Source organism: Oryctolagus cuniculus, chromosome 3 (assembly GCF_964237555.1).
Source record: "Oryctolagus cuniculus chromosome 3, mOryCun1.1, whole genome shotgun sequence".
NCBI lineage: Eukaryota > Metazoa > Chordata > Mammalia > Lagomorpha > Leporidae > Oryctolagus > Oryctolagus cuniculus.
This window is the reverse complement of record NC_091434.1, coordinates 113,082,936-113,102,378: the sequence shown is the minus strand read 5'-3', so window position 1 is coordinate 113,102,378 and position 19,443 is coordinate 113,082,936. Positions and strand designations below refer to the sequence as shown.

At 36.5% G+C, this 19,443-nt stretch overlaps 1 protein-coding gene across 4 annotated transcripts in view; it reads right to left on the bottom strand.

Moving 5' to 3' along the window:
• DPP10 (dipeptidyl peptidase like 10) overlaps positions 1 to 19,443 on the bottom strand; it is a 1,559,001-nt gene that overhangs the window by 602,318 nt on the left and 937,240 nt on the right. For all 4 annotated transcript variants that reach the window (XM_051849637.2, XM_051849636.2, XM_051849638.2 and 1 more), the window contains exon 2: positions 19,003 to 19,117. In XM_051849637.2, coding sequence (XP_051705597.1) covers positions 19,003 to 19,117 — 115 coding nt within the window. The remainder of the gene's footprint in view (positions 1 to 19,002; positions 19,118 to 19,443) is intronic.

Below are 19,443 nucleotides of genomic sequence, written 5' to 3'. Positions count from 1 at the left end.
CAGCTCAATGCTAATGAGCCTGGGAAAGCATCAGAAGATGATCCAAGTCCTTGGGTCCTTACCACCCAGCTGGGAGATCCAAAGAAGCTCCTTGTTTTGGCCTGACCCAGCTCCAGCTGTTGTGGCCATTAGGGGAGTGAACTAGCAGATTGATGATTTTCTCTCTCTATCTCTTCCTCTCTCCCTCTCGTTCTCTCTCTGTATTTCTGCCTTTCAAATAAATAAATAAGTAGATCTTAAAATAAAGAAAACTAACTAACTGAAGAGACCAGCATTGAGACATAGAGGGTAAAGATACTGCCTGCGACCCCAGCATCCCATGTGGGTGCTGGTTCATGTCCCAGCTGCTCCACTTCCAATCTGTTTTCCTCTAATGGTCTGGGAAAAGCAGCGAAAGATGGCCAGAGTGCTTGCGCCCTTGCTACCCATGTAGGAGACCTAGAAGAAACTCTTGGCTCCTGGTTTCAGCCTGGCCCATTCCTGGTCATTGCAGCCAGCTGAGGAGTAAGTCAGTGGATGAAAGCACTCTCTCTCTCTCTCTCTCTCTCTCTCTCTCTCTCCTTCTTTTCTGCAACTCTGACTTTCAAATAAATAATCTTTAAAAAAAAACTACCTGAAAATAAAAAGCCATATTAAAAAATAAAAGAATTATGTACACTATAGCTTTAATGATTTTCTATTTTAAAATTTACTTTGAGTGAAGTTAAACATCTTTGCCTTTGATTATTGGTTATAACTGGTACCTATTTTCCTGCTCAACTATGGTTTGTAGTTTTTATTTGTTAAACTCTTTATTCAGTCAACAACGCATTTAACCTTTGATTAAAGGTAAATTATAATTACTTTATCTCAAAAATAATAAAATTAAGATGAAATATTATTACCTTGATTATGTACTAAAATAATTATTTCAAACCTCATCCCTTAAGATTCATTTTTTAATATCTGTGTGGCAAAATTAAATAACTTTCACCATATATCAAATACAATAGTTGTCTCATGAAATGCCATGTGAGAAATTGCTTGAGTTAAGAGCTGAACACATCACTTTTTTTCCATGAAAAATCATGTTTCCTAAAAGGAATGAATAACCAATTATTCAGAGTTATCTTTCTGATGATTTTTTTAAAATGAATGAAATAAATCTCTTTCTTACAGAAAAATGTACATTGGGGAAGATATTTGACCCCGTGGTTAAAACACTGCTGTGGCGTGCATCCCATAAAACAGTGCCTGGGTCTGAGTCCTGGCTCTATTTCTGATTCCAAATCCTTACCATCGAGATAGCAGTTGATGGTTCCAGGAGCTGGAGTCCTGTTACCCTGTGGAAGCTTTGGATTGTGTTCCCAGCTCTGAGTTTGGCTTGGCCCAGCCTCAGCCCTTTTGGGCTTTTGGGAAATGAACCAGCAGATGTCAATACTTTGTCCATCTCTATCCCTCTCTCTGTATGCTTGTCAAATAAATTTTAAAAGAAAGAAAAATGAGCAACGGGCTATATTTGTTAGAAATGATAAAATTCAGGTTGTTGGGGTCTGGTCTGTGGCATAATAGGTTAACCCTTCCCTTATGGCACCAGCATCCCATATAGGTGCTGGGTCTAGTCCCACCTGCGCCTCATCCAATCCAGCTCTCTGCTATGGCCTAGGAAAGCAGTAGAAGATGGCCGAAGCTCTTGGACCCCTGCATCCGCATGGGAGACCCTGAAGAAGTTCCTGGCTCCTGGCCTCAGATCAGCCCAGCGCTGGCCATTGTGGCCATTTGGGGAGTGAACCAGCAGATAGAAGACCTTTCTCTCTGTCTCTAATTCTGCCTATCAAATAAATAAAAAAAATATTTTTAAAAATTCAGGCTTTCAAGGAAAAAATAGGGAAACATGTTATTCTCTACCTTGAGATTAACTTCTTTATAATATTTGTCTAATGAGACTTTCTAGTGAACACTTTGATAATAGTAATCATGACGTATTTTTATTACATATTTAACATCACCACCACTTGGAATATGACCATATATCAGGGAACTAATAGTTTCTAAATGCCTAGGGTCATGCAAGGATTAAAGGTCCTTTAAGACGTAAAATCAACTCATGAATTAATTAACAATAATTGTACATATTTATGGGCTACTGTGTACCAATTTAATTACCAAAACAGGATAATCATCATTTCCCACTTCTCATTGTTTTCCAGTGGTGGCTTGCAACTTCTTCCTTTTAGTTGATACTATAATATAGACTAGGCTATTATGTACTATAGTCTCCTCACTATGCTGTTTAAAACTAGGAATGTATGTCTTTGATCCAACTCTGATTTGATACACATTATCCAAGTTCTCTCTATCCCATCATCCCTCCTAGTTTCTAGTAATCACCTTCTGTGTTCAGATTGTTTGTTAAACTTCTACGTATGAGTGAGAATACGCAGCATTTGTATTTCTATGTCTGGCTTATTTTACTTAACATGGCGTCTTCCAGTTCCACCCATTTTGTTGTAAATGATAATTTAATTTATGTTTATGGCTGAATTATATTCTATCTATGTGTGTAAGTAGACACTACACATTTCCTTGCACATTCATCTGATGATGGACACATTGGTAGATAATTAATGATATTTTAATGCAGCAGAGTACTGAAGTTCCATTCAGATTTCAAATGTTAAAAAAATTTAAGAATCTACCACTTGTATAGTTTTCAAAAAATATCAGAGAAGAACATCTATAATTTTCTGAACTAGTTTTTAAAGTACTTCTTTATTTTTAAGTACGGAATTCCTTCATGTAACTCAAAGAAAACAGCCTGTTGCAAGAGGAATACATAACAGAATCCTGCTATCTTCCATTGGGTCAGATAGTAAATGTATTTGCAAAAATGCAAAAGAGTACCTCTTTTTCCAGATTTTTTAAAAAGATAACTATTTATTACATGCTGTTTATATTTACATGTATTTGTTAAATATTCTTATTTTAAAGGACTTATTAAATGTTTTGTCTTAACACTCAGAAAAAAATTTGTAAATTGTTAATCTTATAAATAATGATAGATATAAAGGTATTTCAAAAATTCATTGAAAAATAAAACTAAAATTTATTAATATAAACACCCACAATAATAAAGAGGAATTATCTCAAAACAATAACTTTTCATGTTAAGAAGTTAGAAAAAAAGTGAATACTGACTAACAGCTAACAGAAGGGAAGGAATAGGAAATATTAGAGTTGCAATAAATAAAACAATAGAGAATCAGCAAAATGAAAAGTGAATTCTTGTGATAATCAACATTAACAAGCCTTAAAGTAGATTAAGAAGACAAATAGCATAAAAACAGCAGTTCAGAAGGAGAGTAGGAACATAACCACACACTTTACACAAAGAAGAATCATGAGAGAACATAGAAAAATTATATAACTTAGATATATATGAAATGGTAAACTTTTCAGAAAATACAAATTACCAAACTGAGTCAAGATGAAATAGATAATCTTAACAGAATTCCAACAAATAAAATGCATTTAAGAGAAATAATTAATAAAAAAATTCCCAATGAGGAAAAGCTCAAGACTAATGACTTTCCTTATGAATGATTTAAAGGAAAAACAGCATCAATCCTTCTAGAAGAATTACTGATTCTTTAAATCAGAATTATTCTGATATCAAAGACTTAAAAGAAAATTAGAGGTCAATTATCTGAATGTAGAGGCAAAATGCTTAATATTAGCAAATGGAATTATTCAACATAAGAAAGAGTTTATGCACCATGAAAAGGTCTAGTTTTCTAATAGCTTTTATTTATTTTCCTTTTATGTAAAAGGCAGAGAAACAGGGAAATAGAGAGAGATTGTCTACCTGCTGATTCACTCCCCAAATATCTGCAGCAGCCAGGATAGAAGTAGACTGAAGCCAGGAGCCCAGAACTCTAGCCAGGTCTACCATGTTGGTGGCTAGGTCCCAAGAACTTGGGTCATCATTTGCTGTCTCCCAGAATGCAGATTAGCAAGGAGCTGATTCAGAAGTGAAATAATGAAGACTTCAAACAGTTACTCAATATGGGATGCAGTTGTCCCAAGTAGTAACTTAGCCACTCCACCAAACACTCACCTCAACAAGTGGAATTTATTCCAGAAATTTAAGCCTGGTCTAACAAAAGACTATCACTGTGATATGCACATAACTACAAAAAGAAGATTTAAAAATGATGTCAACTGATTGCTAAAATGCATCCACCACAATTTAATGACCACTTCTTATATTTTAAAACTAGGAATGGAAGAAAACTTCCTCAAAGTGATAAAGGGCACTTCGGTAAATGGTCTGGGAAAGCAGTAGAGTATGACCAGAGTGCTTGGGCTCCTGTCATCCAGTGGGAGACCCAGAAAAATATCCTAGCTTCTGGCTATGGCTCTGCCCAAGCCTAACTGTTGCTGTCATTTGGAAAGTAAATCAGCAGATAGATGGAAGATCTCTGTCTCTCCTTGCTCCATAAAATCTGATTTTCAAATAAATGAGTAAACATTTTAAAAATACAAAGCACACACAAATGTTCCTACTGCTCAACAACAATAAAAACAGCTCTATTATAAAATGGAAAATAGGGTCTGGCACTCTGGCACAGCTGTTTAAGCCATGGACTGTAGTACCAGAATCCCATATGGGTGCTGATTTGAGTCCTGGATGCTCAACTTCCAATCCAGCTCCCTACTAATGCACCTGGGAAAGCAGAGGATGATAAGCCCAAGTTTTTAGACCCCTGAACCCATGTGGGAGACAAGGAGGAAGCTCCTGGCTCCTGACTTTCTCCTGACCCAGCCCCGGAGGTTGCGGCCATTTGGGGAGTAAACTAGCAGATGGAAGATCTCTTCCTCTCTCTCTCTCTCTCTCTCTCTCTCTCTAGTCATCTTCTGTCTATCTGTAACTCTGCTTTCAAATAAATAAATTTAAAAAATGGACAATAAACTGTTTTAGAAATTTATCCAAAGAAGCTATTCAAGTGGACAATAAACCAGAAAGGGGATTATTAACATCTCTACTCATCAGGAAAATACCAATTCGAACCACATGAGATCCCATTTCACACTTCTTGAATGCCTATAATAAAATAATTGTAAAACAGCAAATGTTGGCAAGGATGTGGAGAAAATGGATCACACGTATTTTGATGTTGGAAATGTGAGACAATCCAGCACTGTGGAAAAATTCCCCAAAAAATCAAGTATGAAGTTCTCATATGATCAAGCAATTCCATTCATAGATATGTAGCCAGAAAGACTAAAAACAAGTATTCAAACACAGTTCCTCATCAAAAAGTGAAAGCAATTCAAATTTCCATCATTAGGTGGTTAAATTTACAAACTGTGAAAAAGCTAGACAATGGAATATCGTGCAGTCATTAAAAAGAAATGAAGGTGCAGTGGGTTAATCCTCTGCCTGTGGCACCAGCATCCCATATGGGCGCCGGTTCTAGTCCCAGCTGCTCCTCTTCCAATCCAGCTCTCTGCTGTAGAAGCAGTAGAAGATGGCCCAAGTCCTTGGGCCCCTGCACCATGTGGGAGACCTGGAAGAAATTCCTAGCACCGGATCAGTGCAGCTCTGGCTGTTGCGGCCATTTGAGAGTGAAACAGCGGAGGGAAGACCTTTTTCTCTGTCTCTTCCTCTCACTGTCTAACTTTACCTCTCTAATAAATAAATAAATAAAATCTTAAAAAAAAAGAAATGAAATACTGATAGTTGTAAAATTTGGATTATTCCTAAAAAGTTATGCTAAGTGAAAGAAGTTAGACAGCAAAGGTCACATATTGTTTGATCCCTTTTACATTAAATATCCAGAATAGGCAAGTCTCTAGAGACTGAAAAAGCAGACTTGTGATTGTCAGGGGCTGAAAGCAAGGTAATATAAGGAGTATTTGCTTAATGGGTCACAGATTTCTTTTTGGGGTGATGAAAGTATTTTAGATCTAGATAGAGGGAGTGATTGGACATGTTGGACATGTTTTAAACGTACTCAATGGTCCAGAAGTATTTCCTTTATTTTTTTTAAAAATGCTTTATTTATCTATTTGAAAGTCAGAGCTATACAGAGAGAAGGAGAGGCAGAGAAAGGGAGTTCTTCCATCAGCTGGTTCATTCCCCAAATGGCTACAACAGCCGAAGCTGACATCCAAAAGCCAGGAGCCAGGAGCTTCTTCTGGGTCTCCCATGTGGGTGCAGGCGCCCAAGTGCTTGGGCCATCTTCTACTGCTTCCTAGGCCATAGCGGAGAGCTGGATCAGAAGTGGAGCAGCCAAGACATGAACCAGAGCCCATATGGGCTGCCGACATTGCAGGTGGTGCCTTTACCTGCTACGTCACAGCGCCAACACCACATATTTAAAATGGATAACTTCATAATGTGAATTTCATCTCAATGAGTTTTTATTAATTATCAGCAGTAGTGATTTGACATGAAGAAAGGTGATGAATGTGATGGGGACTTAACTGGTACTCCTGAGCACAGAGATATACCTCAAATGAAATAGTTAACATTGTCTCTCTAGTGTAGTTATTGATGATGTCTCAGGAAAGCAAAGAATAAGCTACAAATATTGGGTCAAAGATTGTCTACAACTTATACAAAAGCCAAATTGTGATTCTCAGATTTAAACTGCAGTCTTCTATTTAAATAAGTATGTCTCCTAGGTCTGGTTTCCCTGGTTCCCCTTATTCTGGAGAATTTATTTAATTGGACTTTATGTACTGTTGGATGAAGAGAAGTATGTGGTCAAATATTCTAAAGAAGTGAAGAAATACTAAAATTTCTCCAACTAAATTCTCATACTCTAAAACAAAGAAAGTGGCATATTATTTAGTTTAAAATATTTTAATTAGACAGATGTTTGGCACAGGGGTTGAGACACAGCTTGTGACACTGACATCCCATATTAGAATGCGTGATTTGAGTCCTTACTGTTTCTGATCCAGTTTCCTCTAATTCACAAAATGGGGGGGGGGGGGCAACAGATGATGACTGAATTACTTGGGCCCCTACAACCCTTGTGGAAGATGTGGATGGAGTTGCTGGCTCCTGGCTTCTGTCTGGTTTATCTCAGGCTGTGTAGGAACTGGGGAGAATAAATCAGTGGATGAAGATCTCTGTGACCCTCTGACTTTAAAAATTAAATAAATACAAGTTTAAATATTTTAGTATAACGTGGTTTAGGAAAGAAAGTTTGCCCATTTATTTTATCATGGGAATCTGAGGTCCTAGGAAAATATAACTTATGGAAAATTCATATGCATTTTGTATTTATGAATTTCAATTTCCCACCTCATTACTCCTTTCCTGTCTGTCCTTTGTCCAGGTTTTTATACTTCTATCCTCAGCTGCAGCTGAACTCCTTCTTTGCTGTGCATTTACTTTACATCAAATAACTTCATTCATGTAAAAAATCAGGAGCAGAATAAAGCAGAGCTCATTTTTAACTTGTGTCACATTTTTGATCCACATTGTCCATGGCTGGAGTATATCTTCACCCATATTAAAAGTGTTGAGACACATGCAAGAGCCGAAAGAGCTTGGGAAAGGGATTGAACTTCTGTACCTTCTAGTTATGTAACACTGGGCAATTTATTTTTAATATTTGAATGAGTACTGTGGAACATGAATAAAATATAGTATGTATTTTATGTTAGTGGTATGAAGATAAATAAAATAGCACATGACAAGCACTTAGTATAACATCTGGCATGTTACCAGCAGGAATAAATAAATATGACTTATTAAAACGCATTCCAATCTGACTCCTGTAAACCTAAACACTTTATAATGTAAACTAAAATTATTATTTAACTGGACAAGAGAAGATGATGAGAAGAAGGGAACCCAATCTGATAAAATAGAAATGCAGCTAGAAAGCAAAGAAGAAAATATAACTGCTCTTATTGTATTAATCCCAGAGAAAATTTTTCATCGACAACAGAAATATATCTCTTTAAAAACCAATGACAGTCCATGTAATCAGGGGTGGGGTGGGGCAGCTGTTAGAATCTGGTCTTTTTTCTCTGGCAGCCTGATATGCCTGGGTGAATCTATATTCAAATATGTTCATCTGTGCTGTTGTTGGAAAATACAAGCAGAGGCATATTAGCTTATGCCTATTGATACAACATGTCCCATTTATTTAATTCAACAAAATAAAATCAAAAATAGGAATCTTGTTTGATGTTGATGTTTACAAGTAATGCAAATCTCAAAATCAGTAAAACATTGTTTTCCTCATATTAAAGCATAATGGGGTGCTTTAATTGCTGCTTTGACATTTTAAGACACAGGTCATATGCTTAAATGACACCTTTGAAATTACAGCTGTCAAGAGATCCTTTCCAACATAACATAACATGACATTTTAACTATTACCAGAAGCTATTTTGATAGCTATTTTGATAGAGCATAATAGTAACTAGAATAAACTTGCTTTGATTTATGCATAACAATGACAAATCAGCTGTCACTAGTTCAATGAAGTTCTTATTTTAGCAAAGGCTTTCCAGAGAATGCTCTCTCTTTGTCTCTCAAACACCTGAATATTTTAAGCACTTTTTTTTCAAAAGGTCGAATGATTATTATAATTTTTAAATCTCAAATCTTAAACAGTTGAAACAGAATTCCTTACCTCAAAGTCATATTTGTAGGCAAATATCAAGTTTAAGGCCTGCATCCAATGCAGTCTGATACCAACAATGATTTAATCACTCCATCTACCATTCTATTTCCTTCTCAAATTAGCTGCCTAAATGATCCCAATCTTCTGGCCTTTTCTGTGTTAGTTAGAAAATTATTCTGCTTTCCCTTTGTTTCAGTCATGTGAGAAATAGCAAAATATTTCTACGTAATCTTTTGCACTAGAATTGTTTCACTTAAGCTTTTACCAGAATTTTCTTATAACTTTTTTTGTTTTAAAAGTTAACACTTTTTAACATTTTGCCATATTTACTTCATATGTAGAAATTATATACATACATATATATATACTATTTTTTCTTGAGAGATATATAAAAAAGTGATGGTTTATGATAATGATCATAATTTGGGAAAAATTATGATGGTTACACTAGATAATCATGCACACACTAAAGTATGTGTTATTCACAGAGAGGTGTAATTCCTTAATTGTTGACTTCAACTTTTTGTTTTGGTCATTTTTCTGCATAGGGCTGCTCATATCGATCTGGGATACCTCCTTAGTTCTATATCTTGGTCAAATGAAATAATTGAACATAGCTTCAAGAATCTAATTTCTATCTGATGAGAGTTAGATAACCATGAACAACACTGTGGCAATTTATCTTTGGAAATTATTTCCCAACATGGCATCTGAACCTAGCTAAAATTCTTAATATTAGAGATACTTCTAGAGTGAAAATAAGGGCATCTGATGGACCCATTCCTATTAAATGCTTGTTAAACTAATGTCAAGCAGATCTCTGAAGGTTCATACATAAATGTTTGCTTCTCTGATAAACATGGAAAGAGCAACCTGAGATACTCATCTAGATGGGTAGTTGCCAAAGGAAGCAAGAGCGAGAGATAAAAAGAAAAACAAAATTCACAAACTTCACAATTTTGTCCTTTGTCAGCCACCATAGTAAATGAGCATGATGAGTCTGTCTTGGCATTGACTGATTGCAGACACAGTCAAACATACAGGCTACTGTTGCTGAAAGATTGTGGAGTATACACAGGCCATAGGTAATAACATCAAAGTGGGAGATGAGTTGTAGAACTTGAGGAATATTCTTTACAAATACATTTTAACTCATAAAATATACACTTCTATTTTGAAAGCAGATCAAAATTGGTAAATGTATTCTACATGAAATGTTTTCCTGCGCCTGGTCATTCTCATATTAAATGTCAAAATTAGACTAAAATAAATGCATAGCTACATTAATTGGTTTGCACAACTTCAAGCATGAATGTACTCCCATATATTTCTAAGAATTATTATTGATCTTATAGTTAATATATTCTGAAAATAAATGTTGGTTTCTTTTTTTTTCCTTTAAACAAATCCCAAAATCTAAAGATATGTAGGGCTTGATCGATGCATCTAAATACGTCTACCTTTTAATTAAAAAAAAAGTGGAAGGAATAGTTGGTTCTTTTCAGAAATAATTACTTAATAAGGGAAATACTTTCAAAAATAATTAGAATTTATCCTCACAAGGCAAGGAAGATCCTGAGAATCTTGGAAATTAAGGCACCTGTGTCAAATTACTTCTGTAATAAAATTTGCAATCAAACTAAAATTACAATGAACATAAGGTTCTCTGGTTATAAGCTTGCATTCCTTAGCACTCCTGCAAACTACGTTGCTATTTTGAGCAAAAGTGTTTCTAAATCACTTCCTAGACTAGATAACTTTTGTTTGCCTTCTTCAAAAATTGAAAAACACTGTGTGTGTGTGTGTGTGTATGGCGTAAAAGGCTTACTGAAAGAGCACAATGGATTTAAATTGTTGCCATTTGTCACTAAAAAGCCAGTATGATTGCTGTTGCTATTATTATATTAGTTCATAGGCAAAGGACTTGTAATAAACTTCAAGAGATCACATTCTAGCAAACTAAAGGTGTCTTTTTATAAAGGAAACACTTGACAAAGGAGGTAAGTGATTTTCCTAAAGTTTGGTAGTTATAAAAGCCTAATGAATTTCTGATCTCCATCCTTATTGGAAGAAGTGTCAGCCCTGTGTCCTAAAATGTCCAGTATTTTATTGCATAATTTCACAATCAGATTTTCTTCCTGACATAGATTACTTTTCCTGGTTGAAAATTTCTGCCAGCCTAAGTGGTTTTGCTTAGAAAGCTTGGACTTGGGGATGTATTGTTGAACAAGGGGGAATTTGAAGGGAAGTGTCCTAATTCTTTCCAGAGGTTTTTCCTTTTGCATATTCCCTCACACAGTGGAGGCGGTCTCAACCTGAAGGTTAGATAAAGAAGGGTTGGTGCAATCAATTAGTACCTAAACAAAGTATGTACAGTCACACACATGTGCTAGATCAAAAGTGTACACTAGTGGCTGGCACTGTGGCTTAGTGAGTAAAGTTGCCACCTGCCACACAAGCTTCCCGTATGGGTGACAGTTCATGTCCCAGCTTTTCCATTGCTGATCCAACCACCTTTAATAACCTGGGAGAACAGCAGATGATGGTCCAAGTACTTGGGCCCCTGCGACTCATTTGGGAGATGAAGTTCTTAACTCCTGGCTTTCACCTGGCCCAGTCCTGGTCATTGTGGCCATTTGGAGAGTAAACCAGCAAATAGAAGATGAAGATCTCTCTCTCTTTCCCACTTTCAAATAATTAAATAAATCTTTTAAAAAAGCATATCTGGCTGTTACAGCCATCTTGGGAGTGAATCAGCAATGGCAGAATTCTCTGCCTCTCCTTCTCTCTCTGTACAACTCTGACTTTCAATTAAATAAATCTTAAAAAAAGGAAGATATTTCTTATCCATAGAAGAAAAAGGTATGCAAACTCATGTTGCTTCATTTTTTCCTGTCCATTGAGGGAAGTAAGACTAGGTAACTTCTAAGAGTGCTTCCCCACTTATGACTCAAGTCTTGGCTACAAAACACTAGTGTTCTTGTCTTTTCTGTTACTCTGATAGTTTGGTTTGAATCCACAATAAGGCCGTGTAGAGAGAATATTAAGCTTGATCACAACTCAAGAGAAGTCCTAATCACTATTACTACACCTACCTTCTCTGTCAAATTTATGTAATCCTCCCAGTCCTTGGTGGCACTTTTACAAAGGGTGGAAAACAGAGGTGTCTGCTTCTTAAACTAACAACTTTTCTATTCCAGCACAATGACTTTATTTATTATTTCAATCTCTCCCTTTCAAAAACAACAGTGAAATCCAAAGACATTTAAACATGTGATATGTGAAGTGTAAATCTAAACAATAATTGTCAGTTCCATGAGTGATCAATCCCATAGGATGTTGAGCATTTGGACTGAGGGTCTGTGAGTTTTCTGATTTGTGAGTTTGTACAATTGGAAGAGGGTTGGATATAAAAGATATAAAACAGCAGAAATGTAAGGCCAACCATCACGTAACTAGAATGTCAAGGAATGAATGAACAAATGAGAAAACAATTAAACCACAATTCATCTCCTCTTATATATAATTTTATGATTACATGTTATGGTTTTTAAAGTATTTGAGGAAGCTGACATGTGTCATGTGTGTGCTTTATAACCTTATTCAACTAAGCTCTCTCTTATTAATTAATTTCTACATCCTCCTTTGATCCTAATCCTTTAATAAGACAATTTAAAGATTGTATTCAATCCCTTTCCATTTATTATTAACTTAAAACTGAAGTCACAGACACTTGACACACTCTTTGGGGAAATATTCGGTCTGTAACACAGTGTTTGCACAGCGTCTGGTAATCAATAAGAATAATCAGAAGAATAACAGCAGTAATGCTAGGCACTACACTAAACACCTGCATGTATTATCGCTCTTATATTATACCTATTACAGACAAATAGCATGAGAAATTATGTCAATTTACCAACATCCAAAATTAGTGAATGGAAAAGCCAGAACTTAAATCAAAGGGTTTGTTGCTAAAATTCCTGCTTTAATAAATGAACAAGTGCATGACAAAATGTACAGAACTCTGCTGTGGCTTTATACTGGAAGAAGATGGAAAGAGTTGTGGAGGGGGCATTTAATTTAGTGAGTGACAAACTATATGCTTTTTGTTGTGTCAAACTCTTAAGGACCCCAAAGTATCACTAAATGAATAACAAGGAATTAGAGCAAGTGAGTCACCAAGACAAGGACACTAGAATTAAGATTGAAGAAAGGAGTTCAAGAGATATATATGAGCACTATAGTACAAATCCTTTCTTCCTGGTTAATAATTGCTCACAGAAGGTAGCAAAACCAAGTCATTCGTTTTTTTCTAATTATTCCTAAATTCATACGTCAAGTGAAACATTATGCTGACCATAAGGGCATCTATTGTAACAAAGATTCGAGGCATCCCGTAGCACCTTGGAATCATCACATTGCACAATTATATTGTGCTATACATGCACAAATGATGCAGTTAAGAGAAGGTTCCTGAAGTCAATGTAGATAAACCAGCTCTTCCCAAGAAATGTTCCTTCTCCCTCCCCACACCCTTTCTTTCCTTTCCTCCTTTCCTCTTTTCTTTCTCTCCTCTTTCCTCGCTCTTGGTTCTCTACAAAGAGACTATTGGAACTCATAGAAGAGTTTGGAAAAGTAGCAGGATATAAAATCAATGCACAAAAATCAACAGCCTCTGTATACACAGGCAATGCCACAGCTGAGAAAGAACTGCTAAGATCAATCCCATTCACAATAGCTACAAAAACAATCAAATACCTTGGAATAAACTTAACCAAGGATGTTAAAAATCTCTATGATGAAAATTACAAAATCTTAAAGAAAGAAATAGAAGAGGATACCAAAAAATGGAAAAATCTTCCATGCTCATGGATTGGAAGAATCAACATCATCAAAATGTCCATTCTCCCAAAAGCGATTTACAGATTCAATGCAATACCAATCAAGATACCAAAGACATTCTTCTCAGATGTAGAAAAAATGATGCTGAAATTCATATGGAGATGCAGGAGACCTCAAATAGCTAAAGCAGTTTTGTACAACAAAAACAAAGCCAGAGGCATCACAATACCAGATTTCAGGACATACTACAGGGCAGTTGTTATCAAAACAGCATGGTACTGGTACAGAAACAGATGGATAGACCAATGGAAAAGAATAGGAACACCAGAAATCATCCAAACATCTACAGCCAACTTATATTTGATCAAGGATCTAAAACCAATTCCTGGAGCAAGGACAGTCTATTCAATAAATGGTGCTGGGAAAACTGCATTTCCACGGGCAGAAGCATGAAGCAAGACCCCTACCTTACACCTTACACAAAAATCCATTCAACATGGATTAAAGACCTAATCTATGACCCAACACCACCAAATTATTAGAGAACATTGGATAAACCCTGCAATATATTGGCACCAAAAAACTTCCTGGAAAAGACCCTGGAGGCACAGGCAGTCAAAGCCAAAATTAACTATTGGGATTACATCAAATTGAGAAGTTTCTGTACTGCAAAAGAAACAGTCAGGATAGTGAAGAGGCAACCAACAGAATGGGAAAAATATTTGCAAACTATGAAACAGATAAAGGGTTAACAACCAGAATCTACAAAGAGATCAAGAAATTCCACACTTAAGAGATGGGCCAAGGACCTCAATAGACATTTTTCAAAAGAGGAAATCCAAAGGGCCAACAGGCACATGAAAAAATGTTCAAGATCACTAGCAATCAGGGAAATGCAAATCAAAACCACAATGAGGTTTCACCTCACCCCGGTTAGAATGGCTCACATACAGAAATCTACCAACAACAGATGGTGGTGAGGATGTGGAGAAAAAGGGACACTAACCCACTGTTGGTGGGAAAGCAAACTGGTCAAGCCACTACGGAAGTCTGTCTGGAGATTTCTAAGGAACCTGAATATAACCCTACTGTTCGACCCAGCCATCCCACTCCTTGGAATTTATCAAAAGAAATTAAATTGACAAACAAACAGGCTGTCTGCACATTAATGTTTATTGCAGCTCAATTCACAATAGCTAAGACCTGGAATCAACCTAAATGCCCATCAATAGTAGACTGGATAAAAAAATTAAGGGATATGTACTCTATAGAATACTATACAATAGTCAAAAACAATGAAATCCAGTCATTTGCAACAAAATGGAGGAATCTGGAACACATTATGCTGAGTGAAATAAGCCAATCCCAAAGGGACAAATATCATATGTTCTCCCTGATCGGCGACAACTAACCGAGCATCAAAAAGGAAACTTGTTAAAGTGAAATGAACACTATGAGAAACGGTGACTTGATCAGCCCTTGCCCTGACTGTTTTTGAGCAACTTAATACATTATCCCTCTTAGTATTTTTTTTTGTTTGTTCTACTTAATACTATTGGTTGAATTCTGTAATTAATACACAGTTATTCTTAAGTGTTGAAACTTAACTGAAAAGTGATCCCTGTTAAATATGAGTGGGAATAAGAGAGGGAAGAGATGTACAATTTGGGACATGTTGAAGCTGACTTCCCCCAAACGGTAGAGTTAGAAACATACCAGGGTATTCCAATTCAATCCCATCAAGGAGGCATGTACCAATGCCATCTCACTAGTCCAAGTGATCAATTTCAGTTCACAATTGATCATACTGATAGGACTAAGAGTCAAAGGGATCACACAAACAAGACTAGTGTCTGCAAATACTAACCGCTAGAATAAAAAAGGGAGAGAACCATCCAACATGGGAAGCGAGAGACACAGAGGACTCATAGAATGGCGGATGTCCTAAACAGCACTCTGGCCTCAGAATCAGCCCTTAAGACATGCGGATCCGGCTGAAAAGCCCATGAGAGCATTTCAGGCATGGAAAGCCAAGACACTCTGGAAAAAAAAAAAAAAAAAAAAAAAAAAAAAAAAAAAAAAAAAAAAAAAAAAAAAAAACACCACCTAAATGAAAGATCTCTGTGAGTGAGATCCCAGTGGTAGAAAGAACAGGTCATCAAAGAAGGAGGTACCTTTCTCTGAAGGGAGGCGAGAACTTGCACTTTGACTATGACCTTGTCTAAATATGATTAGAGTTGGTGAACTCAAAAGGCTTCAATAGCCTTGGCAACTCATGACAAGAGCATAGGGAGATTACTGATGCCATAAACAAGAGTGTCAAATTGTTAAATCAACAACAGGAGTCACTGTGTAGTTACTCCTCATGTAGGATCTCTGTCCTTAATGTGCTGTACATTGTGATTTAATGCTATAACTAGTACTCAAACAGTATTTTTCACTTTGTGTTTCTATGTGGGTGCAGACTGTTGAAATCTTTACTTAATATATGCTAAACCGATCTTCTGTATATACAGAGAATTGAAAATGAATCTTGATGTGAATGGAAGGGGAGAGGAAGCGGGAAAGGGGAGGGTTGCAGGTTGGAGGGAAGTTATGGAGGGGGAAGCCATTGTAATCCGTAAGCTGTACTTTGGAAATTTATATTCATTAAATAAAAAAAAGAAAGGTCTTCCTTTTCCATTGGTTCACCCCCCAATGGCTGCTGCGGCCGGCGCAATGCGCTGATCCAAAGCCAGGAGCCAGGTGCCTCTCCTGGTCTCCCATGTGGGTGCAGGGCCCAAGCACTTGGGCCATCCTCCAGTGCACTCCCGGGCCACAGCAGAGAGCTGGACTGGAAGAGGAGCAACTGGAATAGAATCCGGCGCCCCAACCGGGACTAGAACCCGTGTGCCGGCGCCGCAGGCGAAGGATTAACCTAGTGAGCTGTGGCAGCGGCTATATTTTTTATTTTTAATAATGTAAAAAGACTTGCTTATGTGCTCCCTTTGACTCTTAGTCCTTTCATTATGATCAATTGTGAACTGAAATTGATCACTTGGACTAGTGAGATGGCATTGGTACATGCCACCTTGATGGGATTAAATTGGAGTCCCCTGGTATGTTTCTAACTCTACCATTTGGGGCAAGTCAGCTTGAGCATGTCCCAAATTATATATCTCTTCCCTCTCTTATTCCTACTCTTATGTTTAACAGGGATCACATTTCAGTTACATTTCAACACTTAAGAATAACTGTGTATTAATTACAGAATTAAACCAGTCATATTAAGTAGAACAGACAAAAAAACTACTAAGAGGGATAATGTATTAAGTTCTTCATTAACAGTCAGGGCAAGGGCTGATCAAGTCACCGTTTCCCATAGTGTCCATTCCACTTCAACAGGTTTCCTTTTTGGTGTTCAGTCAGTTGTCACCGATCAGGGAGAACATGGGAAGTGAGATACTCAGCAGACTCATAGAATGGCAGATGTCCTAAATAGCACTCTGGCCTCAGAATCAGCCCTAAAGGTATTTGGATCTGGCTGAAAAGCCCATGAGAGTATTTCAGGCATGGAAAGCCAAGACACTCTGGCAAAAGATCTCTGTGAGTGAGATCTCAGTGGAAAGAACAGGTCTTCAAAGAAGGAGGTACCTTTCTCTGAAGGGAGGAGAGAACCTCCACTTTGACTATGACCTTGTCTAAACAAGATAAGAGTCGGAGAACTCAAGGGGCTTCCATAGCCTTGGAAACTCATGACTGGAGCATAGGGGGATTGCTGATGCCATAGACAGGAGTGTCAATTGGTAAAGTCAACAACAGGAGTCACTGTGCACTTACTCCTCATGTAGGATCTCTGTCCTTAATGTGCTGTGCATTGAGATTTAATGCTATAACGAGTACTCAAACAATATATTTCACTTTGTGTTTCTATGGAGGTGCAAACTGTTGAAATCTTTACTTAATGCATACTAAACTGATCCTCTGTAAAAAAAAAAAAAAAAAAAAAAAAAAAAGAAAAGAAACTATCAACTCCCAACTTGACTCTCACTGGGATTAAACATGACAATAGGTCTGATCTGATTTCATCATCATTAAAAAAAAATCATCTATTAAAAAAATAATAATGTAAAAAGAAAGATTTCCTAGGTACAGTTCTAAGAAGATAACCATACTTCCCTCTCTCAATGTATCCCTTACTCAATCCCCACCCCCTTCCTTTTTTTTTCTTTAATTTTTGCAAAGACATAGTTTCACTGCACTGTATAGTTCAGGCTTAATTCATCACTAACCAGAATATTCAACAAGTAAAAAGTAGGAAGACCACAGTACCACAGGAGTATAAACAAGGGCTAAAATCAGCAATTATATCACAAGATGTCCATTTCATTCTTATACAATTTTTTATATTCTATATTAAATGCAACATATCAAAGAAAACATAAGGTATTTGTATTTTTAGAACTTGCTTATTTCACTAAGAAAAAAAGTTTATAGTTGAAATTTATATATTTCAAAGCCAATATTTTAACTAAGATGAGATATTTCACAAAGTATCATGTTGAAATGATTGATAATGACTATAGGTATAATTAGTCACTGTAATTATTTGATTAAATGACTCTGAAAAAGAGTCACTGTTAATTACATTTTGTACATCGGCAAATAAGTTCACTGCATTTAAAAGTTCTTAAAATGCAAAAGATGGGTCACCAACTGAAGTTTAAATAAAAACCACTCAGTTGATTTTTGTACAAAATGACCATTTTCCATCATTCTGACTCATGTATGTATAAGTGTCAGGTCTTTGAGGAAAAAAGCTGGGTGTGCCAAATTCATTTGTTTCTAGAAGATAATCTAAGAAGTTTAAAAGGTAAGCCCCTTATCTCTGCCTTCTTTATTATCAACAACTATAGAGTGTAAAAATCATGGAAAAATAGTTTAGAATACTACTGAATGAAGCCTATGGTTAATTTATGTATCAGAGTGAAACTCTTTCATCTGAAGAATACAGTCTGAAGATCACCACCAGAACAATTTGGAGAGTTTCTTTACACAGTAGGGAAACTCAGGGTGTAAAATTTCAGGGAAAAAAACTTCAGATTCTCATTTGAGCAGATCTTTTCTCTCAACTCCTCCCTTTCCATTTCCATACAACAGAATAGTCATCTACCATCTACATATGGGAACTTTCAGATCCACTCTGCCCTCATTAAATCACAGTAAAACTCAAATGCCCCCATGCAGTTATCAAACTGACAAACATAAGAAGTCTCTAAGCAGCAATAGAGACCAAAAATCTCCTTGGCATTTTCGTTTACGTGTTTTACTTTTTTTTTACTTCCTCCAGAAGTCGGCATGATATTTTGAACTGCAGAACTACTGAGTCTTTTGCAAAATGTCTGATACAGCTTTTATATTTTTAAAGAATTCCAGCTAAAGCTAATATACCCTGAGATCCCACATATTGCTACCCTCTTAAGGCATTTGAATGTGCAATTATCATCCACAATACCATAATAAGAGAGGAATAAAGACAGATTACCTGGGGTTAAGAGGATGACTGACATAGTGATGAGTGAGCATACAACTAAAATCACCAGCAGGGCAATAGCAATTCCCTTCCAGTTTCTCTGTGGAGGGCTGTTACTTCCCAGTTCCTACCGAGACAGAAAAAAAAAACCATAATTATACATGCTCCAAGAGAAACATATTCATAACGGAATGATTCAGCGCATGGCACAATCTCAGTGTGAAAGCTGATTAGAGTCTGTTCCTCTTTGGTAGCTCATTTAATTATTCAGAGGTGCATATTTTATAAATGGCTACCTTTTGGGGGGCAATCTTATTTCTCTATGAGATAAACTAGTAGAGCTTTATGACTGCCATCCAAAATGTAGACAGGGTTAAATGCCTTGACTGAAAATACCAGGATTATTGCCAGCATACTCTGCAAAATAATTATGGGAAAAAGTGCATCTGTTCG